A 27,004-nucleotide genomic window follows, 5' to 3' on the forward strand; every position below is an offset into this window, starting at 1 on the left:
GACGTTTTTTGAAAAAATGATTTTGTTTAGAATGATAAAAGAGTCATTATCATTACTAAATTTTTAATTTTCACAATACTATAACAACCTAAAAGATATTTGGAAAATTTATATAAACCCTTCAAAATCTTCCAAAATCCTCCTTCAATACAATTTGAGTTCCCCCATTTTATGGGGTTTTTGGTGTTATGAATAAACTCAAACCCTCCAAAACCCTCCAACCCAAAATCCTTTTATCATTTTCACCCAATTCTTCTTATTTTCCAAAGCCCTCCCCTCCCTTCCCCTCTAAACTCCCAAACATAGCCTTAGGGTCTGTTTGGTTCAAATGAGGGGGAGGGGAGGGGAGGGATTTTAATGAAGGGAAGGGAAGGGGAGGGGAGGGGAGGGGAGGGATTTTTTGTAATTATATATATGTTTGGTTCAAACCAGGGGAGGGGAGAGAAGGGATTTCGTTTAAAAATATGTTTGGTTCACGAGGGGAGGGGAGGGATATTAATAATAATTTACAATTTTATCCTTGTAATTTTATATAAGTGATATGATATTCAATTGTAAAAATTTCATAAATATTTTCTTGGAAATAATATTTGTATAACTGAGTGATTAAAAAGTCATAAGTTATAGCATAATATTAAAAAAATTGAGTGCACTTGATTCGTATTATAACTCTCGACACAAAATAAACTATGCGTTGATAACAACTCCTGAATACATAAAATAAATTATAATAAAAAACAAAAAACTATAGTAGTTATAATTTTTATTAAATAAAAAAAATAAAAAATAATTTGAAGGTGAAGAATAATTATAATAAGTTGATGGAAGGCTTGAAAGCAATAGAGAAAAAATTACAAAAAGAAAAGTAGGAACATGAAAGAAAATAATATTTTTAAAATAATAAAATAAAATTGAGGATATTTTAATAAATATATTAATTTAATTAATATTAAAACTCAGATCCCCTCCCCTCCCCTCCGAATCCCCCCGATTTGGGGGAACGCAAAAAGTGTCATTTGGAGGGATTTTGCTCCCCTCCCCTCCCCTCCTAAAAATTGAACCAAACACATTTCATTTTAAATATTCCCTCCCCTCCCCTCCCCTCCCCTCCCCTCGTTTTACCTCGAACCAAACACACCCTTAGTTAAATGAAAAGAGACTCATATCATCGTTAAGAGAATCATAATAGATGGGAAAATTGTTACTCAAAAGATTTAACACTGCTGTGTGTCAAGAATTAGAATCGAACTCAAGACCTCTAATGAATTATATATTTCTTTTAGCGAGTACAAATTTTATAAATCGCGATTCTCCTTATATATTTGACAAATATCGGTTTCTCATGCAAATTACGTCTACATGCTAGTTCTCTTGTTTCTAATAATCAAACTTAGACAATTTAAATCTCACTTCATCAATCACCATGTAGAAATTCATCTCGATTTGCCTCGTTCGATAAACTAAAATACTTGAATGGCATAAATCATAACATACATTTAAGATATACTATTTTTTTTATATATTAACAAAGTGTCCTCTACACACAACTATAGAAACTAACCATCAAGTCAAAGATAGGCGACAAAATTCTCACTCAAGAAATTTAACACTGTTGCGTGTCAAGGACTAAGTTTGAACACAAAACCTCAAGTTAAATGGAAAGAGACCCCTAGCATCTCAAGAGAACCATATTAGACGGCAAAACTGTTACTCGAGAGATTTAACATTGTTGCATGTCAAGAATTAGATTCGAATTCAAGACCTCTAGTTAAATGGAAAGAGACATCTATCATCTTAACCAAGTGCTATTGAGTTACATTTACGATTTAAGACATTTGAAAGAAATCCATCATAGATCGTAGCTTACTATTTATTAATTAATCGTTTCTTCAATCAAATTATGAGGGATATTTAATCCATACTAAAAGACTCTTATGGAAGTTGATATTTAATCCCAACATCGTTCAAACAAGAAGTTTGTCTTTACTCTATAATCTAAATGTTTCTCCAACTCATCCCTCCAATAGTTAAAGGGTTGTCTGCAAATATTGAAGATGAGAGAAGACTTCTCCCCCATTATACTTGAAATTGAAGAACATCCAATTAACACAAGACTGTCTCTTTACTTCATACAAACAGCTTTGGCGGTTAAACAAAAGCGCCCCCTTTTCAGTATTTTCTATGTTCAAAATAACTCTAATGAAAATATTATGGAGATTATAAAAAATAACGAATATATAAAAGTTAATCTCATCCAGAAATGCACCATCACACTTTTTCAGAATATCATCTCTTCATGACTATGGTCTATATACCATATTTTTTCAATAAATTGAAGGCAAGCATAACATTTAAGCACGAAGTTTCCTGCTTTAAAATTAGTGGAAGTTATTTTTTTCTTGACAACAAAGAGGGTCTTAATTATTGACATCATTGTGTATAAATTGAGCAATATAACGAGGATTAACTAAAGGATCATCCTAAGATAACTCATCCCCACACAAAAAAAAAAGGAAAAATAACAATACAAAAATACATTTGCATATCTCAAACCATTGGACTAAAAATTCTAATTTTAACAGCTAGTCAAAACAAATAAAAATGTAATCAAGGAAGGATCCTGCGTCGCGGGCGTGGAGTTTCTCGCTTCACATACATTTTCTCAATCTCATTCAGTGGTCGGGTTGATCCATCGGGCATGCTAGCAAATTTCCAACCCCCGCCACCTCCTCGCTTCCCCCGGGCTCCCATTTTCTCTACAGTAAAAGTCCATCCATCTTCAGGGCGTCGTCGACTATACTTGTGACATTTCACCTCTCCAGCCATCTGTACAATGATCACAACCACATTATTCAGTAGGTTCAACAACTAAAAAACTGACAAGCAGCACATGGATCATAGAATATACAGAGTATGGGTGTTAGGGGAGCTGTACACGTACTTATTAAAATGTGCATTGATCAGCAAACTTGAAAATTTGGTAATTGTAATAAAGGCCAAACTATATTTTGAACTATTCTTTTTACGTTGAAAAGGAAATCATATACTAGCAGCCAGGTTTTGTCTTACTAAGGAGGTTAGTTGTAATGTGGATCAACCAAAATGATATACACCAATTTTCAGGAAAACCATTTTAACATACCATTTGATTTGCATTTCTCACCAAAACTTCTACCAATTGCCAAATCACATTAGAGTTCAGACAAATTTTCTACATTCATTATTAATGGTCCATCATTAATCTTAATGGTCGTACAATACAGCATCGCCAGAGCATGCCATTATTCAATAAATCAACCATCCATGTCATCAATTGTCACTCTTCCGCTCCATAGTTTTCCCTTTCAATATACTATATAATTTACTCGGAAGAAATGACAATTGGGAAAATTGTGTATCCAAGTAGTTATAGACCTAAACTATGTCTCTTAATATATGTACAGCCATACAAATTTCATGCCCAAGCTTTGCCCTATAATATTTAGACATCCAGATCTTCATAAGATATATTGATCAAATGAGTAACACAAAGCTTCAAATTACATTGACTATATATGCTAACTAAGCAGTTGTCAGCATCAGCTGTGAATAACATCAGTCTGTGCAGGAGCAATACAAAGAGTTTAGAAGCAGGTTATCTTTGACTTTCCAAATATTTCAAATTGTTTAAATCAGTTCTGGTTCTGGGTAATATTGCAGGCCCAGCTTATGAATTTAAGAGTTCTAGTGTCTTGTTTAAAGTCGCAAGGATTCCTAAACGGGCTTGGATAGTAGTATATGTGCATATTAGAAGTCATTTTCTTCAAACTTACTAAGTTAGAACTTTTTCTTTTTTGACAGCATGCAGTAAACCATATTCACATAATAGTTCTATTCTTGTGTTAACATACTAAGTAACTTTCAATTCCAATTATATATCAATATTATGCATATCACAAAAGTTAGGGTAGTGCAACATAACCTCTCTGACTAGATTAGTTTGTGAGCATCTAATAAACAAATCAGGTTCCTTCTCAACATGAAATTTTAATATTTTGAAAACAGAAAAATCGTGTGACTTTTCTCTACCCATAAAATCCATGTTTCACTAATGAATCCTCAATGAAAATAATCAAAAGCCTACTATTGCTGATGGGTTTAACAGGGCCACGCATTAAATACCACCATCTACTAACTGAAGAATTTATGAAGGTTTCTGATAGAAACCAACTGATATAGACTAGTAAATAGGAAAAATCCCTTTGGTTACAGAATGATAATCGCAGAACTTCAAGGGTCTGTACCTCCCCAATGTCAAAATCCCCAATGCCAAAATGACCCCTTTCCAATCAAATTCCCATATATGCTCTCTCTCAATCGCCTCCTCTATTTATCGGCAACATTCTCATTATCCTAATTAATTAACTTCTATTCTAAAACTGCAATCATGACAGTTACTGCAGTTACAATTACAGTTACTGCAGTCACATATGAACAGTTATCTTTAATAAAAACTGCCTCCCTAATAACTAACAAGACCCTTACAATCCTAATTAAGGGTTCATATCTAACAGTTTCAAGTGCCTTTTACGGGAATTAGTCCCTGCATTGTTTCCTACCCGTCGGTTTTTTCATAGCTTTGAGGGATATTAAAACTGTGGTATTCACAATTTCCTTCTTCTGAAGAATATTTAAGCTATAGTCACATATTTGCTGTTACTGTCATCCGTGCTGAAGTTGCAACATATCTTCTATAGTTGAGTTATCATAGCTAGGGGTGTTCATGGTTGGGTTCTAACAGAAAACTGCACTAAACATAACTAGTGGGTGGTGTTCATGGTTTGGTCAAACGGCGACATAATGTTCTATCATAAATAAAACAAGTGGATGCAATACGCTGGAATATAGTCTGTACAATAACATTCTATTTGAATACATATATGTATCCATGATTAAACCCCGCTCAGTCTCAGAATTAACACCTTATAACTTTCACATAGAAACAGAAGCAAACTCGGTTCCTTCTAATCACCCAGTACTCAGGAAATTGTTATTCAGCTCAGGCACATAAGTTGTTTCTATTATGATTTGTGTTTTGTACTATTCCATTCACTTGTTGACTTACATTGCATTTATTTTTGTAGCACGACTACATTGGGAGCCCTAGTATCAGTTGTTGGGCGCTAGTTCATTAAAATACATGCAAAACAACAATCTATTTTACAAAAGAATGCCCTCTGATCAGCACCAATTTGATACAAGTTCAAAGAGCCCAGAATGTAACAATTAAAATGTATCTCTGCTCTACATTTCAGGTATTCAGAAAACCTAAATTTCCTTTCCAAATTCCACCTCAATAACTAGACTCCATAGTTCACACTATTTCTTCCCTCTTATCATGTAATCCTAACAGACGCCGCCTCTTATTTCTGTTACTAACCGATTCAAGCCCTGCTGAACCATCTAACAAAGATAAGATAATCTGAAAGTTTACAGTTGCAACTATAAAAGCTAAAGGCTTAATAAGGTCCTTTGTATTGAATATACACCCAAAACCTGAATTATCAAGAAGCAGCTTTCTCTTTCCTGGTTTCTTACAAAACATTTTCTATTTCTCAGCAGAGACTTATATATGCACTTTGTTCTACATGAAATTTGAATACCTTCTATACTCTACGGATAACGAAAAAATTGATATGTCATGCCAAACTATCCCCATACATATTAAATCTCTACAATGAATGAAGATATCAAATACTTCTACTACTCTACAACAACATAGTAAGGCCAAAATAAGGTACACAAGACATCTATATATCTATCTATTTCTATAGTATACAACAAGGTATGCATTTCATTGACAAAACAAAGCACATCAGCCAAAGAGAACTCACTTTCTTCTTGTTGAAGTTCATCTTTTCAACAAAATCTCGATAAAGCATATCATCCTCCTTTTTGGAAATTTCATAATGAACTTCATCCAAATCTTTAGTAATGCCATCCCACCCTTCAGGCATCACCTTAAAGTCAGGTTTATAAGGAAGAGACGCCACATGGAACTCCCTATCATGGGAAATGAAAAATCTGCAACAACACAAGCGGAAAAAACAATCAAAAACCCTAAATTCTACTAAATATTTCAATAGTAAATAAACCATAAACCCTAAACCCTAAATTAAACTAAACTTATGAACAATCTTTCTACATAACCCTAAATTAAACTACACATATGAACAATCTTTCTACGCATAAACCCTAAACACTAAACATTAAAAAAGTACTGACTCTGGAAAAGTATCGAGCAAGAGCTCAACGGAATCATCAAGCCGGTGACCAAGCTTCTTCTCTTCTTCCTCTTCAAGCTGCTTAAGCCAAAGAATGGCATGAACTCTCTGTCTCATAATCCTATAATCCTTAGCAAGCTTCTCAACAGTATAAACCTCAGGATCCTTTTTGTGCAATCGATACATCTCCGCTTTCTCACTATCCTTCAAATACGATCCTCTCGCACCAGGCTCACGAACCTGTTTCAACAACACACACGTATCGGCCATTCGTTTCTTCCAGCTATCAACATACGATTTGCTCTTCCGATTCTCCTCTTCCAATTCCTGAAGCTTATCTTCCATCTCTTGGAGATCGGAGAGACTTGTTTGAGGATTCGCTTCGCCGTTGAAGTGGTCCTTTGTTAGGCCTGTTGACCATGTGGATGGTGTTTCCCAATTCGCGTCGTCGAGGGATCCTCCTCCGGGAGTAGTGGTTGAGAGTGCTCTGGAAGGTTGGAGGCGGTTTTCGTGGCGGAGTTCGGTGGTGAGTCTTCTTGTGACGGAGATGAAACGGTTGATGGTTTGCATTGTAACGGCGGTGGAAATGGTGGCGATGGAGTGACGGCGACTGTGAGTGAATTCGAGAGAGGGAAGAAAGGAACGACTGAGAATGGTGTTAGTGGGTTCTGTGTAGTGTCTATGGTGCACGCTATGGGAGGGTGTTGCACACTATAATTGTAGTAATTGTAATTTATTTTAGTGTTCTCTAACTTTTTATTTTCTTTCTAGTTTTCTAGACTAGAATATTAAAAGTGAATTTTTATGTAAAAAATCTTGTAAATCTGTCATTTAGATTTCAAATAATTATATTAGGAAAACTCTTATATGTATTTCTCATTTCATCTCATGTATTTCTCATGCACCACGTGTTGCTTAAAATATTCTTTATTTTTTTAGATGTGCTTTCGGAAGTACTAGTACTATTTTTTGGTTTAAAGTTGTTTTGTTCCGTAGATGCACTATGGAAGACTTCGTGAAATACATATACGGAAGCATTTGATGTTATGCACCGAAAATGCCCAGTATTTTGAAGAACGTCGTGATTTCGCAGTGAAAAGTGTGTTTTCGGGTTTGTCGCGACAAGTTTGAAAATTCATAACTTCTTCGATTTTTATCATATGAAGTACATTCCGGAGGCATTCTCTCGGAAATTTTGTTATCTTCGATTCTTCGTCACACATGCACGTTCCGATTTCGAGCTGAAGATGGAGTTTTATCGAGTTCTTTGAGCGGTACTTACAAAAATTTGCACAGTCGCACCAGATGAACAGACGTTTCTCGTCATTCAAACGCGCGTAATTTCTTCACCGTTTGTCGGATCGAGACGATTCTCGCGGCTATGAGTCACAAATTTGGTCATCTTCACAGTGATGTTGGTTTCATTTCCAAATTTCGCACCGAGTCGCATTTCCCCGAAAACGAGCAAAAAAAGAGATACGTCGGGGCATTTTTTACATTTCACCACTTACACTATATATTCTTTTTTCCCTCCTTTTCTCTCATAATCTCAAATTCACCCAAAATTCTCAAAAACACTTTCTCTCATTCTCTCCCAATTCTCTCAAAATCAAAACACACAAATTACTAAAAAAAGCTCAAACAATTTTCATCAATTTCTCAAGAACACAACAACAAGAATGGATTGAAGTTTAAATTCTCTTCTCCCTCTGAACTGTTGTGTTTTCTCTTCCGATCAGCACCACCACACGTTGCCGGACCTCCCTTCCACTCCGACCACCGCGCGAAATCCTTCTGTCCGCTGTCCGCGAAGACCGATCGTGCGTTGCCTCCTGTTCATGAATCTCCGGCGAGATTTCTCCTTTCCGTCGACGATTCGCTCGCTCGCGGGATCTCTGGTTTTCTTTATTACTATTTGCAGCACTTCACGGATCATAATCCGTTTGATATTGATCTCGTTTCATTTTATCTTTTCTCGCACTTTACCGCTTTTTCGCATCATCCTATAACATGAGAAGTAGGACCTAGACATTCATCTGGCCAAGCCCTTGAAAGAGGCTCTGTTTTTGTCGGTGTGTTTATATTTGTGCTTTGCGACAGGGAGTCACGGTTTAATAAGACCTTTAAAGGCACTCCGTTAAGTACTCATGGAAGGCATGCGAAAAGGGTTAGCAATCAACCCCCGCCCAGTCTCATCGAGTCCGTTTAGTAAGCGTACGCTGCGCGTTGCTTGCTTCTGAACTAGCACAAGATCCTGTTATCGAGTATGTCAGGTAAAGGGTCCATGCAATCGGAATCCTGCATTTTCTATAGCTCACGTTGACCGATGTTGATGCTCGGTGTACGCACGCACCGTTTTCCTTTTAGATCTGTGACGGCTTGGTTGCTGAGAGGGATTCGCTCCTCTTGTCTATGGCCCGATCGCTTTGCGCGAGGTCTAATGCTTGGTTGACTCAGGTGATCTGCTCCCCTTGGCTATGGAGGGACCGCTTTTCTACTACTCGGCCTGCGCCGGTGGTTTTGTTTGCTTTTACGAGCGGAGCTCGTTTGTGTGATATTCTTGTTTGCATTTTGCTTTTCCCCATAGGTTGCTAGGTTAGTTTAGACTTGTACCCTTTGTATGATAACATAGGTAGCAAGCTTCCCCCCCTTAGCTTAGGTTTTCCTCATGCATTCTTTTAAACACAAACCAAACTCTTTGATTTTCTTTTCTTAAGAGCTTGTTATTTCTGCTCCATTCCCAAGCATAAGCCTCCAAAGGTCGAGCAGCAGAGTGTGAATGTAACTCGCTCACCTAAAAAATATAAAACAAACAGAAATTAGTTATCCGAGCTACGATACCTCTGATTCCTCAAAAAGGATACGTAGGCAGCGGGGTAGGGCCCATGCGAGTATAATTCTTTCTTTTCCCTACATTTTGCATGCATTTTAGTCCAGGTTAGCGCAGTTTGCTTACACACCCATAGTTTTAGACAAGCGTGGATACCATCGAGTACGATGGGCGCGTGGGGTGCTAATACCTTCCCCTCGCGTAACCGACTCCCTTACCCTTTTTCTCTGGTCGTGAGACCGTTGTTTTGTTTTGTGGTTTGCTGGCATTCCCTTCCTTTTCAGGATAAATATGTTAGTGGCGACTCTGTTAATTTTCGCGGTAGCGACAACATGTTTTACTCTGAACTTATTAAATATTCTGCAGGGGTTTAGAAGGGTGTTACAATAGTGGTATCAGAGCATAGTCGGTCGTGTGACCAGAGTCTTAGTGTCAGTTATCCCTGTGTATATGACTAGTGAAGGTTACCATTGTCGATACTTTTATTCTAATGGAGATTATTTTTTGATTTAGCAGAATAATGGCTGGAAGAGGTGGGAGAAACGATGACGCAATTGTTGAGGCTTTGGGTATGATTGCTTGTGTGTTGGGAGAAAATCTCAACGGAGCAGGAATTGGTGCTAACAGACAACTGGGAGATTTTCAAAGGAACAATCCTCCATTGTTCAAAGGCATTCATGATCCTGAAGGTGCTCAGAAGTGGCTGAAGGAAATCGAAAGGATTTTTCGGGTTATCGATTGTGCTGAGAATATGAAGGTGAGGTATGGTACTCACATGTTATCCGAGGAGGCTGATGACTGGTGGGTTGATACTAGAGCTGAACTGGATGCTGACGGAGTGGCGATTACTTGGGTTGTATTCAAAAGAAAATTTCAAAGGAGATACTTTCCTGAAGATGTTCGGGGAAGAAAGGAAATTAAGTTCTTTGAGCTGAAGCAGGGTAATGTGAAAGTACCAGAGTATGCTTCTAAATTTGTGGAATTCGCTAAGTACTACACCCACTACAACTATGATGAGGCTAGTGAATTCTCGAAGTGCATCAAATTTGAGAATGGCCTTCGTGATGAGATCAAGCAAGGTATCAGATATCAGAGGATTCGTAGGTTTGCCGATTTGGTGGATTGTAGTAGGATCTTTGAGGAGGATAACATTAAGCTGAAGTCATCCCACTCTCGCGAGTTGGTTGATAAGAGAGGTAAGAAACTTATGGACCGAGGTAAGCCATTTGGTAAAGGAAATCCAAAAGCTGGTGATTGGAAAAGGCCTAGTTGGGGAGACTCTAGTGCTCCTGTTAGGTGCTATAATTGTGGTGAAACTGGACATTGTAGGAATGAGTGCAAGAGTGGAGAGAATAAGTGCTTCAAGTATGGTAAAGCGGGTCATATTGCTGCAGATTATAGAATGAAGACCGTGACTTGCTACAATTATGGTGAAGAAGGTCATATCAGTCCATAGTGCACGAAATCGAAGAAGAATCAAGCTGGTGGAAAAGTCTTTGCATTTTCTGGGTCAGAGACTACTCAAAAGGATCGATTGATTAAAGGTATGTGTTTTATCTATGGAACGCCTTTAATTGCAATTATAGATACTAGAGCGACTCATTTGTTTATTTCTTTGGATTTTGCGAAAAGATTGAATTTGGAAATATCCGATATAAATGGTAGTATGGTTATTGACACTCCTGCGTCGGGTTCAGTGACTACTTCATTTGCTTGCTTGAATTGCCCGATTGATATTTTTTGTAGGGAGTTCGGAATGGACTTAGTGTGCCTTCCGTTTGAATAACTTGATGTTATCCTGGGAACGAACTGGTTGTAATTCAACCGGGTTTATATCAATTGTTTTACGAAGACAGTTATCTTTCCGGAAGCTGTCAGTGTTGAGGATTTGGCAATGGCAGCTAGGCAGGTGGACGAAGCGGTTAAAGATGGGTCTGATGTGTTCATATTGTTTGCATCAATGGAAGTGAAAGGAAAAGCAGTAAGCAATGAATTACCAATTGTGAGAGATTTTTCGGAAGTTTTTCCAAAAGATGTTAGAGAATTTCCACCTGAGAGAGAAGTGGAATTCACTATTGAATTGATTCCTGGAACTAGTCCTGTGTCGATGGCGCCTTATCGTATATCGGCATCTGAGTTGGCTCAGTTGAACAGTCAATTAGAAGAGTTGGTGGAGAAAGAATTCATTTGTCCCAGTGTTTCGCCGTGGGGTGCGCCGGTGTTGTTAGTAAAGAAGAAAAAAGGTTCGATGAGATTATGTGTGGATTATAGACAGCTGAATAAAGTGAGTGTCAAGAATCAGTATCCGTTGCTGAGGATTGATGATTTGATAGATCAACTGGTCGGAGCATGTGTGTTTAGTAAAATTGATATGAGGTCTGGGTATCATCAAATTCGTGTGAAGGCGGGCGATATTCAGAAAACTGCATTCAGAACGAGGTATGGTCATTACGAGTATACAGTAATGCCATTTGGAGTAACTAATGCACGCGGTGTTTTCATGGAATATATGAATATGATTTTTCATCCTTACCTCGATAAATTTGTGGTAGTATTTATCGATGACATTCTAATATATTCCAAGAACGAAAAAGAGCATGCAGAACATCTTAGAGTTGTCTTGGAATTGTTGAAAGAGAAGAAACTTTATGCAAAGTTGTCGAAGTGCGAGTTCTGGTTAAGTGAAATAAGCTTTCTTGGCCATGTAATTTCCAGGAATGGTATTGTCGTAGATCCTATGAAGGTAGAAGCGGTATCTCAGTGGGAAGCTCCAAAGTTAGTTTCCGAGATTCGTAGTTTCCTTGGTCTTGCAGGTTACTACAGGAAGTTCATAGAAGGATTTTCAAAGTTAGAGTTGCCGTTAACTAAATTGAAAAGGAAGGGTCAAGCATTTATTTGGGATTCGAAGTGTGAAGAAGGATTCCAAGAGCTAAAGAGAAGGCTGACTAGTGCGCCGATCTTGATTTTTCCGAATCTGGTGGAATCTTTTGTAGTATGTTGTGATGCTTCGTTGTTGGGATTAGGTGGTGTGCTAATGAAAAATCAATAAGTAGTGGCTTATGCGTCGAGACAGCTTAAAGTGCATGAAAGGAATTATCTGACTCGTGATTTAGAGTTGGCAGCCGTAGTCTTTGTGTTGAAGTTGTGGAGACACTATTTATATGGTTTGAGGTTTGAAGTATTCAGTAATCACAAGAGTATGAAGTATCTTTTTTATCAGAAAGAGCTTAATATGAGGCAAAGGAGATGGTTAGAGTTCCTTAAAGATTATGATTTTGGGCTGAATTACCATCTGGGTAAGGCGAACATTGTTGCTGACGCATTGAGTAGGAAGTCTTTACATATGTCTATGCTAATGGTGAGAGAATTGGATTTAATTGAATAATTCAGAGATTTGAGTTTGGTATGTGAAGGTACTCCTAATAGTGTTAAATGGGGTATGCTAAAGCTGACGAGTGGTATTCTTGATGAGATTAGAGCGGGTTAGAAAATGGATGTTGAGTTAGTTGATAGACTGACTTCGATTAACCAAGGTAAAGGAGGTGATTTTCGAATTGATGAGAATGGTATAATGAGGTTTGGTGATCGTGTATGTGTTCCTGAGGTTGCTGAGCTTAGGAAGAGTATTCTTGAAGAAGGACACCATAGTGGATTGAGTATTCACCCTGGTGCCACCAAGATGTATCATGATTTGAAAAAGTTATTTTGGTGGCCTGGAATGAAGAAAGAAATTGCCGAGTTTGTTTATTCTTGTTTGACTTTCCAGAAGTCGAAGATTTAACATCAAAAGTTGTATGGAGTTATACAACCGTTGTTTATTCCTGGATGGAAGTGGGATAGCATATCTATGGATTTTGTTTCTGGTTTGCCGAGGACGGTGAAGAATTGTGAAGCTATTTGGGTTATTGTGGATAGATTGACGAAGTCTGCTCATTTTATACCAATGAGAATGGATTATTCGATGGAGAAGTTAGCTCAGTTATATATTGATAAGATTGTTAGCCTACATGGTATTCCTTCGAGTATTGTGTCAGATAGAGATCCAAGATTTACATATAAATTTTGGGAAGGTTTGCAGAAGGCTTTGGGTACTAAGTTGAGATTGAGTTCTTCTTATCATCGGCAGTCTGATGGTCAGACAGAGAGGACGATTCAGTTGTTAGAAGATCCATTGCGTGCTTGTGTGTTAGAGAAAGGTGGTGCTTAGGATAGTTATCTACCTTTGATTGAGTTTACCTACAACAATAGTTATCATTCAAGAATTGGTATGACTCTGTTTGAAGCTCTGTATGGTAGGAGGTGTAGGACGCCCCTATGTTGGTATGAATCTGGTGAAAGTTCTGTGATTGGACCAGAAATTGTTCAACAGACTACAAAAAAGATTAAGATGATTCAGGAGAAGATGACAGCTTCTCAGAATCATCAGAAGAGATATCATGATAAGAGAAGGAGAACACTTGAATTTCAAGAGGGATATCATGTATTTATGATAGTTACTCCTATGACTGGTGTTGGTCGAGTGCTGAAGTCAAAGAAGTTGACGTTGTGTTTTATTGGTCCGTTTCAGATTACGGAAAGAGTTAGGGAGGTGGCCTAATGTATTGCTTTACCTCCGATGCTTGCAAATTTGCATGATGCATTCCATGTGTCTCAGTTGAGGAAATACATTGCGGATCCTTCTCATGTGATCCAAGTGGATGATGTACAAGTGAATGACAACTTGACTATTGAGACATTGCCTGTGAGAATTGAAGATCAAAAGTTGAAGCAGTTGCGGGGTATAGAGATAGCGTTGGTCAGAGTAGCGTGGGGAGGACCAGCAGGTGGTAATGTTACTTGGGAGTTGGAGGGTCAGATGAATGGCTCCTATCCTGAACTTTTTACTTGAGGTACGTTTTCGAGGACGAAAAGTCTTTTAGTGGGGGAGAGTTGTAACACCCCATATTTTTCATTTATTAATTTAAATAGAATTTAAATTAATTATTTAGAATTAATTGTAAATTTTGTGAATTAATTAGAGAAATTTTGAAAATAGAGTAATTGGGCCAAGGTGGTGATTAGTAAATGGGAGGTGTTAATGGTTAGGCCTTTTACTAAGTTGGACTCTAATTTTCATAAAACAAGGAATTTGAGAAAAGAAGAAAAAATAGAAGGAAAAGAGCAAAAGAGGAGAATAACGAAGAACACGTGAAAGAGCAGAGGAAGAGAAAGAGGAAGATTCAAGACTTTTAGCTAAGGTAAGGGAGGACTCTTTCGATTATTATCTTTTATTAGTTTGTGGAGAATAGGATTGAATTGGTTTCTTGTTTGTTTCAATTGGGATGCATGTTAGGTTTGGGATTCTTAGGGTTTTGAGTGATTTTGATGAAATTGGATGATGATGATTGTGTATGATGTTAAATGACTCCTAAAACATGTTAGAATTGTGCTATAATATGTGAATTGGTACTGCTTTGATGTGGTAATCATTTTGACACGAATTGGTTTGAGTTTGAAATGGAAAAGTGCTGTCAAAAGTGATTTTTTTGGGTTGCAGGTACGTGGTAACCGGTTACCTGAGGTGTTAACCGATTACCTGACGTTATGTAGGAGAGGGAGGCCTTTTCGTTGTGAAGTAACTAGTTACTTGAGAGGTGGTAACCGGTGTGTTGCATTTTGTGTTGTTGGGCTGTCTGGGAGGTAGTAACCAGTTACTCCATTTGAGGTAACCAGTTACCGCTGTTACGAATAGGATTTTTGGTTATTCCGTCAGGCAATAACCGGTTACTCTATTGAGGTAATTGGTTACCACTATTGTGTTTTTGAAAAATACTTGTTTTATTCGTAACTTTTGAACCGTGTATCCGTTTTAAGTGTCGTTTCGAGCATTGTGAAGATAATTAAATAATTTATTTTATAAAATGGTGAAATGGGAAGAGGCTCGATTTTATTTTAAAATCCCAATTTTTATTATCTCGGTGAAATTATACATTATGTGCATGTATGCGAATTGTTTCAATGTGATAATATGGTGATGATATATTATGATATTGAGGTGATATTTATATGATATTAAGTGTGATTATGTATATTTGATTATTTAATAATGCTAAACATGAACATACTAAATTCAGTGATGTGGTGTTAAGATGATTTGTTCATCGTGATTGGTGATGATGGTAAGTATGTTAGATGTTTTTGCATGCATTCATAATCATTTGGTGGTTGAATCCCGGTGATGTTTTGGATCAGTGATGGCATAATTTCCATAGTGTGTAATTAGTGCTGACTAGTCCGTATCTCGGTGATGTTTAGATCACTTGGATGGGTTAATCCCATGACGAATTGGTACCCGATGCATAGTGTCAGTATATTACATATATGTTGTTATAACATAATTGGAAGAATTCCAGTGTTATTTCATGGTGATGTGATTAAATATATTTGTTGTGATTGATGAATGCTGCTGTAAATCTGAATATATTACAATTGGGTGAATAATATGCTTATGAAGTTTTATTGTTTATAAACTTATAACATTTGTTAATTGCGAATAAGACTCACCCTTACTATTGACATTTTTTAGATTGAGGAGTAGCAGCATTCATTTTGGTGAGGATTGCTCGTAGAGTAGTTCTTATAGTTACGCCGTGTCGGTGTCATGCTCTGGTCTTGTAACACTGGGGAACGTTTGTTTTAGAGTTATTTTTATAAACTCTTATTTTCAGTTATTTGGATTATTCTGATTGGATTACGAGTCGATGACTCTTTGGTGATGAATATTGATCGTTTTGAGTTATTTAGATTTTGAAACTATTCTGATGTGTTAAACATGTTTGCTGAATAACATTGTTTTATGTTCCTCAAAGGCATGGCATGATTGAATGTTTTCAAATATTTTCAAGTTGTAATGCCCTTGTACATGTTTTACTCGGAACTTATTAAATAATCTGCGGGGGTTTAGAAGGGTGTTACATAAATTAGTGTTACTGAAATAAATGATTAATAACAGTACTGACTAATATAGTAGAACCGAAAGTTATCAGTAACTGTAGCGGAAAATTATTTAGCAGAAAGTAGTTAATTGTTCGATTAATCACATGGAGTGTTGCGAATATTTTGGTTGAAAACCGAGGAATTATATCAAGTTGTTGTAAAGTGAATATTGTTGATGTAAATTGCAGGTGATGATTTAATTTATGGTATTGCCTTTGATTATTGGCAGATAACAGGTTGTAGGCTTATGGCCAGTGTAGTTGTTATTGTTGTTGTGCGGCCGTTGTTGTTGATAATGTGAAGTTGTAAGAATTATTGTGATTGTGAGATATTGGATCGAACTCTAGTATGGCCGAAGGGTAGCTTCTTGGTTCGACAGGGTTAAGCATGAAGTCGAAGGTTGTTCACATGCTTGTGTCGAAGATGCTAGGGTTGTTAGCATGTTAAATTAGGTTTTAGTGTTTAAACCCTAATTTGTTAAGTTAGCTTGTTTATTAAGTTGGCTTGTGTAATGGGCCTTGTGGAAAAAGCCCATTAGTTAGTATGTTAGGTTTTATTATAAATAGCATACTAGTCTCTCGTCATTGCTAAGCTGCAAATCCTAATTTAGGGTGAGAGAGGTTATTTGTTATTCTTGTAAACTTGTAATCTTGTTTTAAAGAGAAAGTAAAAGAATAGCAGTTATAACCAATATTGTGTTCTCCTCTTCTTCCTTGTCCTTTATTCATCCCTTATTTTATACTTTGTACGTGGCATTGAATTCACAACAAATTGGTGCGGTGAGCGTGGAGAAGATGCCTTCAACAAAGTATGAGATTGAAAAGTTCACCGGAGTGAATGATTTCGGTCTGTGGCGCTTGAAGATGAAAGTCCTACTGGTTCAGCAGGGTTGTTTGGAAGCGTTGAAGGGAGAGGCAGCCATGAATGCAGAATTGACGGCAGCGGAGAAGACGAATATGATCGAGAAAGCACACAGCGCAATTTTGTTGAGCCTTAGTGATAAGGTTCTTCGGCAGGTATCAAAGGAGACGACGGCATCAGGGTTATGGGTGAAACTTAAAAGTTTGTATATGACCAAATCGCTGGTAAATCGACTCTACCTGAAGCAAGCTTTGTATTCATTCAAGATGATTGAAGACAAAGTATTGGCTGAGCAGTTGGATATGTTCAACAAGCTGATTCTTGATCTTGAAAATATTGATGTGAAGATCGATGATGAAGATCAAGCGCTGTTACTATTGTGTTCTTTGCCTCGATCACATGCTCACTTCAAAGAAACTCTCTTGTATGGAAGGGAGTCCTTGACGTTTGAAGAAGTTCAATCAGCCTTGTACTCTAAGGACTTGAATGAATGAAAGGAGCATAAACCTTCGACTGTTGGCGAAAGTTTGGTCGTTAAAGGAAAACTCTTATGAAAGGATGGTAAGTTCGACAAGAAGAAAGGCAAAAGTCAGTCGAAGTCTTACAGTGGCGAAGCATCTGGCATTCGATGCTACCATTGTAAGAAGGAGGGTCACACAAGAAAGGTGTGCCCTGAACGCCTGAAATATCATGGAGGTAAGGATAATGGCAACGCTGCCATTGTTCAAGATGATTTCGAATCATCTAATGTTCTTGTGGTTTCAAGTAGTGACTCTAAGAAGGAGTGGATTATGGATTCAGGTTGCACTTGGCACATGACTCCAAACAAAGACTTGTTCGAGGAATTATGTGATCAAGATGGTGGATCAGTATTGCTGGGAAACAACAAGGCTTGCAAGATTGCAGGTGTTGGATCTGTGAGATTCAAGTTCCATGATGAGTCAATAAGGTTGTTGACTGAAGTCAGGTATGTTCCTGATTTGAAGAGAAATCTGCTTTCTCTTGGTGAATTCGAAAAGAAAGGATTTGTTTTCCAAGGAGAGAAAAGTATCCTAAGAGTCATGAAGGGTTCGAAGGAAGTCTTGAGAGGCGTGAAGAAACAAGGCTTGTATACCCTTGAGGCTGAAGTTGTAAGTGGTTTGATAAATGTTGCATCCACGAAACCTTTGTCGAAAACAGAAATCTGGCACATGAGATTGGGCCATGTCAGTGAAAGGGGTCTGGTCGAATTAGGGAAACAAAATCTGCTTGGTGGAGACAAAGTCGAAAAGCTGAAGTTTTGTGAACCCTGTGTACTTGGAAAATCTTGCAGAGTGAAGTTCAACAAAGGCAAACAAAGAATACATGGATCCCTTGACTACATCCATGCTGATCTTTGGGGGCCTGCAAGGTGTCTATCACATTCAGGAGCAAGGTATTTTCTATCCATAGTAGATGATTATTCCAGAAAATTATGGGTATTCATCCAGAAAACTAAGGATGAAACTTTTGAGAATTTCAAAAGTTGGAAGACTCTGGTTGAAAATCAAACTGGCAGAAAGGTCAAGAGGTTGAGAACCGACAATGGCCTTGAATTTTGCAATGAGGCATTCGACAGTTTTTGTGCTGCCTCTGGTATTGCAAGGCATAGAAATACTGCCGGTACTCCACAAAAAATGGTTTGGCTGAAAGGTTTAATCGAACTATTTTGGAGAGAGTCAGATGTATGTTGACTAGTGCTGGGTTAAAGAAGGTGTTCTGGACTGAGGCTGTTTCGACAGCAACATATCTAATAAACAAATGTCCTTCGACAGCGTTAGATATGAAGACACCTGAAGAAGTTTGGTCGGGACATCCACCAGATCTCGACAAACTGAGAGTATTTGGCTGCGTAGCCTATGCTCACATTAGGCAAGACAAGGTCGAACCTAGAGCTCTGAAATGCATGTTCATGGGATACCCAGAAGGAGTCAAAGCTTATAGGCTATGGTGCCTAGAGCCAGGTCACAGGAGGTGTATCACCAGTCGAGATGTAGTTTTCAATGAAGCTGAAATGGCTTTTAAGAAAACTGATGATGTTGGTTGAAGTACAGAGACATCTGACGAAGAGCTGGAACAGGTAGAGATTCCTGTTGAGGTGGAGCATGTTGATGCTGAATTGCATATCCCTGATGAAGTCAAAGAAGAAGCAGAAGATGCTGAGGAAGTTGAGGAAACTGACGATGACTACCTATTGTCGAGAGATAGGTCGAGAAGAGTCATAAAGGCACCTCAGAGGCTTGGGTATGCAGATCTTATAGCTTATGCCTTAATCTCTGCAAGTGAGGTTCTAGACGAAGAACCTAGAGACTACAAGGAAGTTATGAGGAGTCAAAATAAGACTGAATGGCTGAAGGCCATGGATGATGAGATGAAATCTCTTCATGATAATCACACTTGGGAACTGATCAAGAAACCTGCTGGGGCAAGGTTAGTCAGCTGTAAATGGATTTTCAAAGTTAAGGAAGGAATTGAAGGAGTGACGTCGAAAAGATACAAGGCAAGGTTAGTTGCTAGGGGTTTCACTCAGAAAGAAGGTGTCGACTTCAATGATGTGTTCTCTCCTGTTATGAAGCATAGGTCCATTCGAATGTTGCTTGCCATGGTGGCACAGTTCGACCTTGAACTGGAACAGATGGATGTGAAGACTGCGTTCTTGTACGGTGATTTAGATGAAACGATCCTGATGAGGCAACCTGAAGGGTGTGTCGAAAAGGGAAAGGAAGATTATGTGTGCAAGCTAAAAAGATCTTTATATGGGCTGAAACAATCTCCTCGACAGTGGAATAGGAGATTCGACAAGTTCATGGCACAGATAAGTTTCATTAGAAGTGAGTTCGACCACTGTGTTTACTTCAGATTTCGACCTGGTAATTCATTTGTTATTTTGTTGCTTTATGTGGATGATATTCTCATAGCAAGCAATAGTGTCGAAGATGCGATGAGGGTGAAGGCTGAACTTAATAAGGAGTTCGATATGAAGGATCTGGGAGCTGCTTCCAGGATTCTTGGAATTGACATTCGAAGAGATAGAAAGAAGTCGAAGTTATGCCTATCTCAAGAGGCATATCTACGGAAGATTCTTGAAAAGTTTGGTATGTCGAATTCGAATCCAGTTGTGACTCCAACAAACCCTCAATTCAAGCTGAGTATTGATCAGTGTCCCAGTACTGATGTCGAAAGAGCCTATATGAATAGCATCCCATATGCTAATATAGTTGGTTCCTTGATGTATGCTATGGTCTGTATTAGACCCGACATAGCATATGCAGTAAGTCTTGTAAGCAGGTACATGGGGAACCCTGGAAAGGCTCACTGGCAAGCATTGAAGTGGATTTTAAGGTACATAAATGGGTCTCTGAATAGAGTCTTAATTTATGGTGGAGCCTTGGGTGAAGATAGTAAAGCAGTAATCGAAGGATATGTCGACTCTGATTATGCAGGTTGTATGGATTCCAGAAAATCTATTTCTGGATATGTTTTCACTATGTTTGGCACAACAATTAGTTGGAAAGCAACACTTCAGAAGGTTGTTGCTCTATCAACCACTGAAGCGGAATATATTTCCTTAACTGAAGCTGTGAAAGAAGCGTTGTGGCTTGAAGGTTTTGCGAAGGAGCTGAAACTTCAAGGTTGAGGTATCACTGTTAAATGTGATAGTCAAAGTGAAATACACCTGTCAAAGAATTCAGCCTATCATGAGCGAACTAAGCACATTGATGTGAGGCTGCATTTCGTCAGAGGAGTAATCGAGCGCGGAGAAGTCCAAGTGCTGAAGGTTTCGACTGAAGATAATGCTGTTGATATGATCACCAAGACATTGCCGAGTTGCAAGTTTTTCCATTGTATGCAGTTGATAAAGCTACATGAAGAAAGCTAGTTTGTTCTCTTGATGTTGTAGAGTTAGATCCAAGGTGGATATTTGTGAGATATTGGATCGAACTCTAGTATGGCCGAAGGGTAGCTTCTTGGTTCGACAGGGTTAAGCATGAAGTCGAAGGTTGTTCACATGCTTGTGTCGAAGATGCTAGGGTTGTTAGCATGTTAAATTAGGTTTTAGTGTTTAAACCCTAATTTGTTAAGTTAGCTTGTTTATTAAGTTGGCTTGTGTAATGGGCCTTGTGGAAAAAGCCCATTAGTTAGTATGTTAGGTTTTATTATAAATAGCATACTAGTCTCTCATCATTGCTAAGCTGCAAATCCTAATTTAGGGTGAGAGAGGTTATTTGTTATTCTTGTAAACTTGTAATCTTGTTTTAAAGAGAAAGTAAAAGAATAGCAGTTATAACCAATACTGTGTTCTCCTCTTCTTCCTTGTCCTTTATTCATCCCTTATTTTATACTTTGTTCGTGGCATTAAATTCACAACAGTGATGATGAATTACCTCTATTTATTGGTAATAACAGTGATGTAGGTGTATGCCTTGCGGTGAGATTTGTTGTTGTTGAGTATGTAATGTTGCATTTATTGAGTCACATACATTTGCATACTTTGCGACGGCCTGGACTGGCAAATTGCGATGAAGGCTTATGCCTTGTTCATGCCTCTATTTATTGGAAATTTAGTGATGGGGACTGAAGTCCTGTTGGTACCACATGCATGTGCATAGTTAGCGTCACATTTTATAATGCATAAGTGTCAATTGATGTGAAGTGCTGTGACTTGAATTGTGACTTGAATTGCTTGTTGGATATAATGATGCGAAATGAAGTGAATTGCGATGTTGATACCGTGAAGTGGTGATTTTATATAATCTGATCTATTATATTATTTATCATAAACTCAATTATATGGTTCGATATCTCACCCCTTCTGTTTGAATGTTACCCATATGTTGGTAACATGCAGGTAATCCAGAGTGAAAGCTACTTACCTTCATTAGTTCAAATCAGGTGTTGGTCGCTCTGATACGTAACACTCGGGGGGATGAACGCGTGTTTTCTTTATTGTTGGTTTTTATTTTGTTGCTGAAATTTTAAGTTGTTTTCATTAAAGACTTGATGTCTTGAAGTTGTTTTGAGTTGGACAAGAGATTATGTCATTTTAAATTGAATTTTGTGAATCCGCTGCGTGGTAATGAAAGTTATTTTATTTTAAAAACTAAACAGGTTATTATCGGTTCATTCGGAAATTATGTGTTATGTAACTAATTGAAATGTGATTGACTACCGTTGTTTTAAGTTGAAGTGTAGCATCCCATGTTTTGTTGGAAATTTTATAACTTTGATTTTTATAATATTTGTCGGGTAGAATTGGAGTGTTACAATTGCGATGAAGTGGTTTCACGATAAGGATGAACTAAACTTGTTGGGATTGTCAGCAAGGTTTATCGGGAAATTATTATGGTTGTTTCCTTGAGAAGGCTAGGTGCTAGTGTCACGGACGGCCAAAAATTGCACCATCGAGCGTATCGCACGCTCGAGGTACAAATAGAGTCACCTCGGTCTTTACTTATTCCAAAACATGAAAGGGGAAATATCGAGTAAAACCCACAAGAAAAAATGGATAAGATGATCATCGCAACCAAATTAGGGTTTGAGAGTCGGTTATGCGAGGGGAAGGTATTAACACCTCTCACATCCATCGTACTCGATGGGGGCCCATTTAGTTAGTTTATGAATGAGTGTTAGTGTAATGTTTGGGTTCTTCTAATTATTAATTGATAAAAGAGAAAAGAAAAGGATTTGGTTTTTTGTTATTGTGATCGTCAATACATCGCATCTTATGCCTACGTATTCCCTTGTGCAATAGGAAAGTCAGAGCATTCGTAGTTCGGGAAGAATTATTTTTGGCTTGATTGGTTTTTAAAGGGATGTTTAGTGAACATTTTGAGCATAGGTCTGCTCCTAGCGCGTTGTTCACCCAAAATATTCAAAAGGATGTGATTCCAATCGTCACTTGTTATCCAAGTTGGTAAAAAATGATATTTGCGGACTCTTAGTAAAGGTTTGAGCATAGGAGTTCTCCTAGCACATTTTTACCTAGGTATTCAAAAGGAAGCGAGTCCATTTGTCACTTGTTGTACTTGTTTAATTAATGTATTTTAATCCAAAAGATCAAGGTATTCAAGAGGTGTACTCCAATTGTCACTTGATCTTTTGATTTGGTTAAGAAAAGAGGTTTTTGCATTAATGACTTGACGTTGAATCAAGCGTTGGAATTTATTTTGAAAGTTATCTTTGAATTAAGAAAGGAAAAGGTTGAATTAAGAAAAAAAATGAAAAGGAAAAGGTTTTTGATTGATTAAGAAGAGGAAGTATCATGGAAAGTGTTAATTCTCTATTTTGCTGATTGGCATTAATTTTAGTAAAACAAATATAGCAGCAATATGCTAAATAGGATGTGTTAACTTGCTAAGAAGAACAAGTTGAGCAAGAAGTCTTATTTTATGAAGAAACATGTTGAGATGAAATATTTTATCATTTGGAGCAACATGTCGGACAAGATGTCCTATATAGAAGTCATTCAACATTGTGACTGTTTGGGCTGGATTGTTGGATCAGTTCAAGATTTAACAGATGCAGAATATTCTGAGAATATTATGTAGTCCTATATGGCTCTGATTTTAAAGGTATGGAAGATTCAAGTCAGAATCAAGAAGAATATTCAATTTCTAATTATGGAGATAATTTAGGAAGATTTGATCGAAGACCTATTTTTTTGCAGAATCTTCTGCTGATTTGTAGCAGCTGATATGCTGTGATTTTGAAGCCCAAACTCAATTGGGAAAAAGTTATAAATATAAGCCTTGTAACCTAGAAAAGGCACGAGTCCAAGATGTAGAAATACTAGGGTTTGTCGTTTGTACCACTCTCTATGAGGATTGGTTGTTTTGTAATCCACTCGACATGTGAGTTGGAATGTGTTTCTTGAGTTGTAAGGTTCTGTTATCTCTCTTAAGTTGTGAAGCATAAAGTTGCTTATTGTTCTTGGAGGAAGCTTTTAAGAAACTCTAAGTATTGTTCTTAGTCAAGTGTCTTGGCTAAGTATTTGTTGGTTAAGTGAGTATTAATCTTGTTTTTGACAATTGTGGTCAAGGGCCGTCAATATCAATAACGTGGGTCGTTAGTGTGAGACATCACCGCGGTGATTGGAAGGAGTTCTCTTATCTAGGAGGTTCTTAGGTAGAAGTTGCACTGGATAGGGATCAAGTGAGGAGTTGTAAACCTGAGGTTGTTTAACTTCGAATTGATACTATTGATAGTGGATTTCCTTCCTAGTTTGGTAGCCCCCAGATTAGGTATTGTTGATACCGAACTGGGTTAACAATTTTTTGTGCTCATTTACTTTTTAGTATTGTTTATGAATTGTTATACCTTGCTTGTATGTTGTTCAGATCAGATGTCTCAACATGCCATAAGACTAAGACATCTGAAGCCTGAAATACCATAGTTTCAATTGGTATCAGAGTAGGCATCCTGTTCTATTTTCTGGATGAGATCCTAGGGAAGATACTTTCTGATTATGGGCAAGGTAGGTGGTTCCTACTGAAAAGTTCTTTAAACTTGGAGAAGTTCATATTGTTGTATGAATGGTCCCTAGAAGTGGAGGATGTTCTATTCATGATAGGGTGTGTTTTGGACCTGTCTGTTGTTTTTCATGTGTGCTCACAACCATTAGACCCACATCTGATCCTCGTCCTTGGTGGATCATCCACCGTTAGATATAATTGGATGACCCCCGCGATATGACTCTTATCCCCCACACTATATAAAGTCCAACATACGTCATTTCAAGTACTCTCTCATTTACATGCTCAAACTACTTTCTCAATTCATTCACTCTGATTTAAGTATTATAATACTAATTTTGTAGGTCAACCTCCGCTTCGCTGTACCATAAACTCACTCCACCAATTTAAAATTCAAGTTCATTCGATCTTCATATATTTCTGATTCCCGTATAGAACAAATATCACTCAACTAAATTTGTATTTAGATATAATTTATTTGATGGATAAAAACTAATGTTGTATATAACTTTATTATGAGTTCATTGCACTGCCTTGCTCATTAATAATTGAAGTGAATTCAATTTTAGCAGTTGATTAAATAACCAGGCCCATCTAATATATTGAACATCTGTACACATATTAAATAAACCTTGTAATATTAAAACAAAAAAGATAAGGATGAACTTTGTTCAAAGTAGTACTATGCTACAGATGCAGCCAAAACTAGCCCACCATTCTATTCCAATCCACCTCGAACTCTCCCCGGTGACCAAAACTGTATACTTCTTTTGAACTATCCAAGTCAATTCAAACCTACAAGATATGAATGAATCACACTAGCTTACAACACCTCACTCACATGCTTTCTTCTGATGAATTCAAAGATATTAAAGCCAGCATAGAAAAAAGACCTTATACATTATTGTTATAATTATAGGTGAAAATTCATACAACAATAAACAAAGTAACAAACTATAACTAAGTCTACTTAATTAAACAATAATTTTCATTACATAAAAGTATCATTAGAGAATGCATTCACTGATAGATCATGCAAACCAAAATCATTATCCACAACCAATCCATCAGAAACATCCATGTTACCCGAATTCGAACCAAAACTGTTGTTATTGACATAATCATATGAGTTATTATAACCATTCTGCTGTTGCTGAGCCACTTGAATTTGATTCATCTTCAATGGAAACGGCCTAGAAACTTGATTATAACCTGTGCTACTAAACTGTGGCATTAACCTAGCTGTTGTAGTTGATGATGTATCATGTTGAATATTCTGTTTGCTACTACCTTGTTGAAAGTTTAAGGTAATAGGTCCTTTACGAACACCTAGCGACGACAACGACGACGACGACAGACTAGTACTAGGACAACCTGTGAATTGTTGAACAAGCTGTCTGAAATTTGTTGTGTTTGCATTAAGAAGTGTTGTTGGTGTTCTCTTAGAAGCTCTAGATCTTCTTCTGATAGGTTTGGATACATTACCGCCCTTTGGTGTCAATTGGTCACTAGTGTTGTTTGTGTATGAATTTGTTGGACTCATAACCATGGTTTGTGATGGAAGAGGATTTGTTGTCATGACAGTTGAATCAGAGAAAGTTTCTATAGCATGATGATCTTCCATGAGAGGTTGTTGGTAGATTTGCATCCAATATTGATCAGTAGAAGCAGAAGCAGTCATAGTGGTATTACTCATATTGAGGAGGATCAAGTACTTAATATAACTCTATTGACAATTTGACATAGTCTTAGAATATTTAAAGAATGAAATGAAACATGTTTTTGTTTAGTGTTTAAGTGTTTGTGTTTATGTGTTATGTGTTATGTGTTGTGTGTATATGTATGTGAGTATTGTCAATTTTCATGGTCAAAGTAAAAATGTCTAAATTTGACTATTCTTTGATAGTGATAGGGGAGAAACTTAGAGACAAAGAATAGTGTGGTTCGAGGAAAGAACGTATATTGAAAAGTTAATAATATTAGTGACGAAATCAAAATCAAAATCAATGATAACATCATTTCTTGGGAGTGTTTGTTTGATATGTTGGTCTTAGTGTTTGTTTGGTCAGAAAAATGTGTACTGTTAAGTTGAAAATTATAAACTGAGATATATGTGTTATAGCTACCTACCCTCCATACCTTGTTGATTTGATTTAATTAAGTTTCCTGTGAAATTATATAAAATTGGCATGAACGTGTAAGGTACTTCATGAACTTTATGTAAGTTTTATTTTCAATTAACTTGATGGTTGCATTAAACAAAAATATTTTTATTATTATTTATAATTATAGGTGATGTACAGTGTAGGAGAAGAAGTCAAGAGGCACGTGAGTGTAGGGTAGTATAGTCTTGGTCTTCGTTTCCATGGCACATACCTATCCTATACCTTTTTTTATGTATATTTTTCATGGGATAATATTTTTACTTAGTCCATACTTCATGCAAGAGATTGTGCATGAGAAATTGAGAATCATATTATAATTGTCATTAAAAAAAATAGTATTACCTTTTTATTTTAATTTTGTATATGGTATTTATAAGTGTAAGAAATTTTCGTCGGACAAGTCGATTTTGTATGTTTGAG

The 27,004-nt window shown here is 37.2% G+C and overlaps 2 protein-coding genes across 2 annotated transcripts; both read right to left on the reverse strand.

The window, feature by feature from the left end:
• Positions 1 to 2,347: 2,347 nt before the first annotated feature.
• Positions 2,348 to 6,972, reverse strand: LOC131634531 (protein GAMETE CELL DEFECTIVE 1, mitochondrial-like). The gene is made up of 3 exons (XM_058905202.1): positions 6,265 to 6,972; positions 5,874 to 6,063; positions 2,348 to 2,826 (listed from the first exon to the last, which is right to left on the reverse strand). Exons 1-3 carry the CDS (start codon positions 6,831 to 6,833, stop codon positions 2,608 to 2,610), a joined length of 978 nt encoding a protein of 325 aa, XP_058761185.1. The 5' UTR covers positions 6,834 to 6,972; the 3' UTR covers positions 2,348 to 2,607.
• An 18,067-nt stretch (positions 6,973 to 25,039) lies between these two features.
• LOC131634530 (VQ motif-containing protein 22-like) lies at positions 25,040 to 26,217 on the reverse strand. Its single transcript, XM_058905200.1, has one exon. It carries the CDS (start codon positions 26,113 to 26,115, stop codon positions 25,411 to 25,413), a length of 705 nt encoding a protein of 234 aa, XP_058761183.1. The 5' UTR covers positions 26,116 to 26,217; the 3' UTR covers positions 25,040 to 25,410.
• Positions 26,218 to 27,004: the final 787 nt, after the last annotated feature.

The sequence above is a fragment of the Vicia villosa genome, unplaced genomic scaffold (genome assembly GCF_029867415.1).
Source record: "Vicia villosa cultivar HV-30 ecotype Madison, WI unplaced genomic scaffold, Vvil1.0 ctg.001311F_1_1, whole genome shotgun sequence".
Taxonomy (NCBI): Eukaryota; Viridiplantae; Streptophyta; class Magnoliopsida; order Fabales; family Fabaceae; genus Vicia; species Vicia villosa.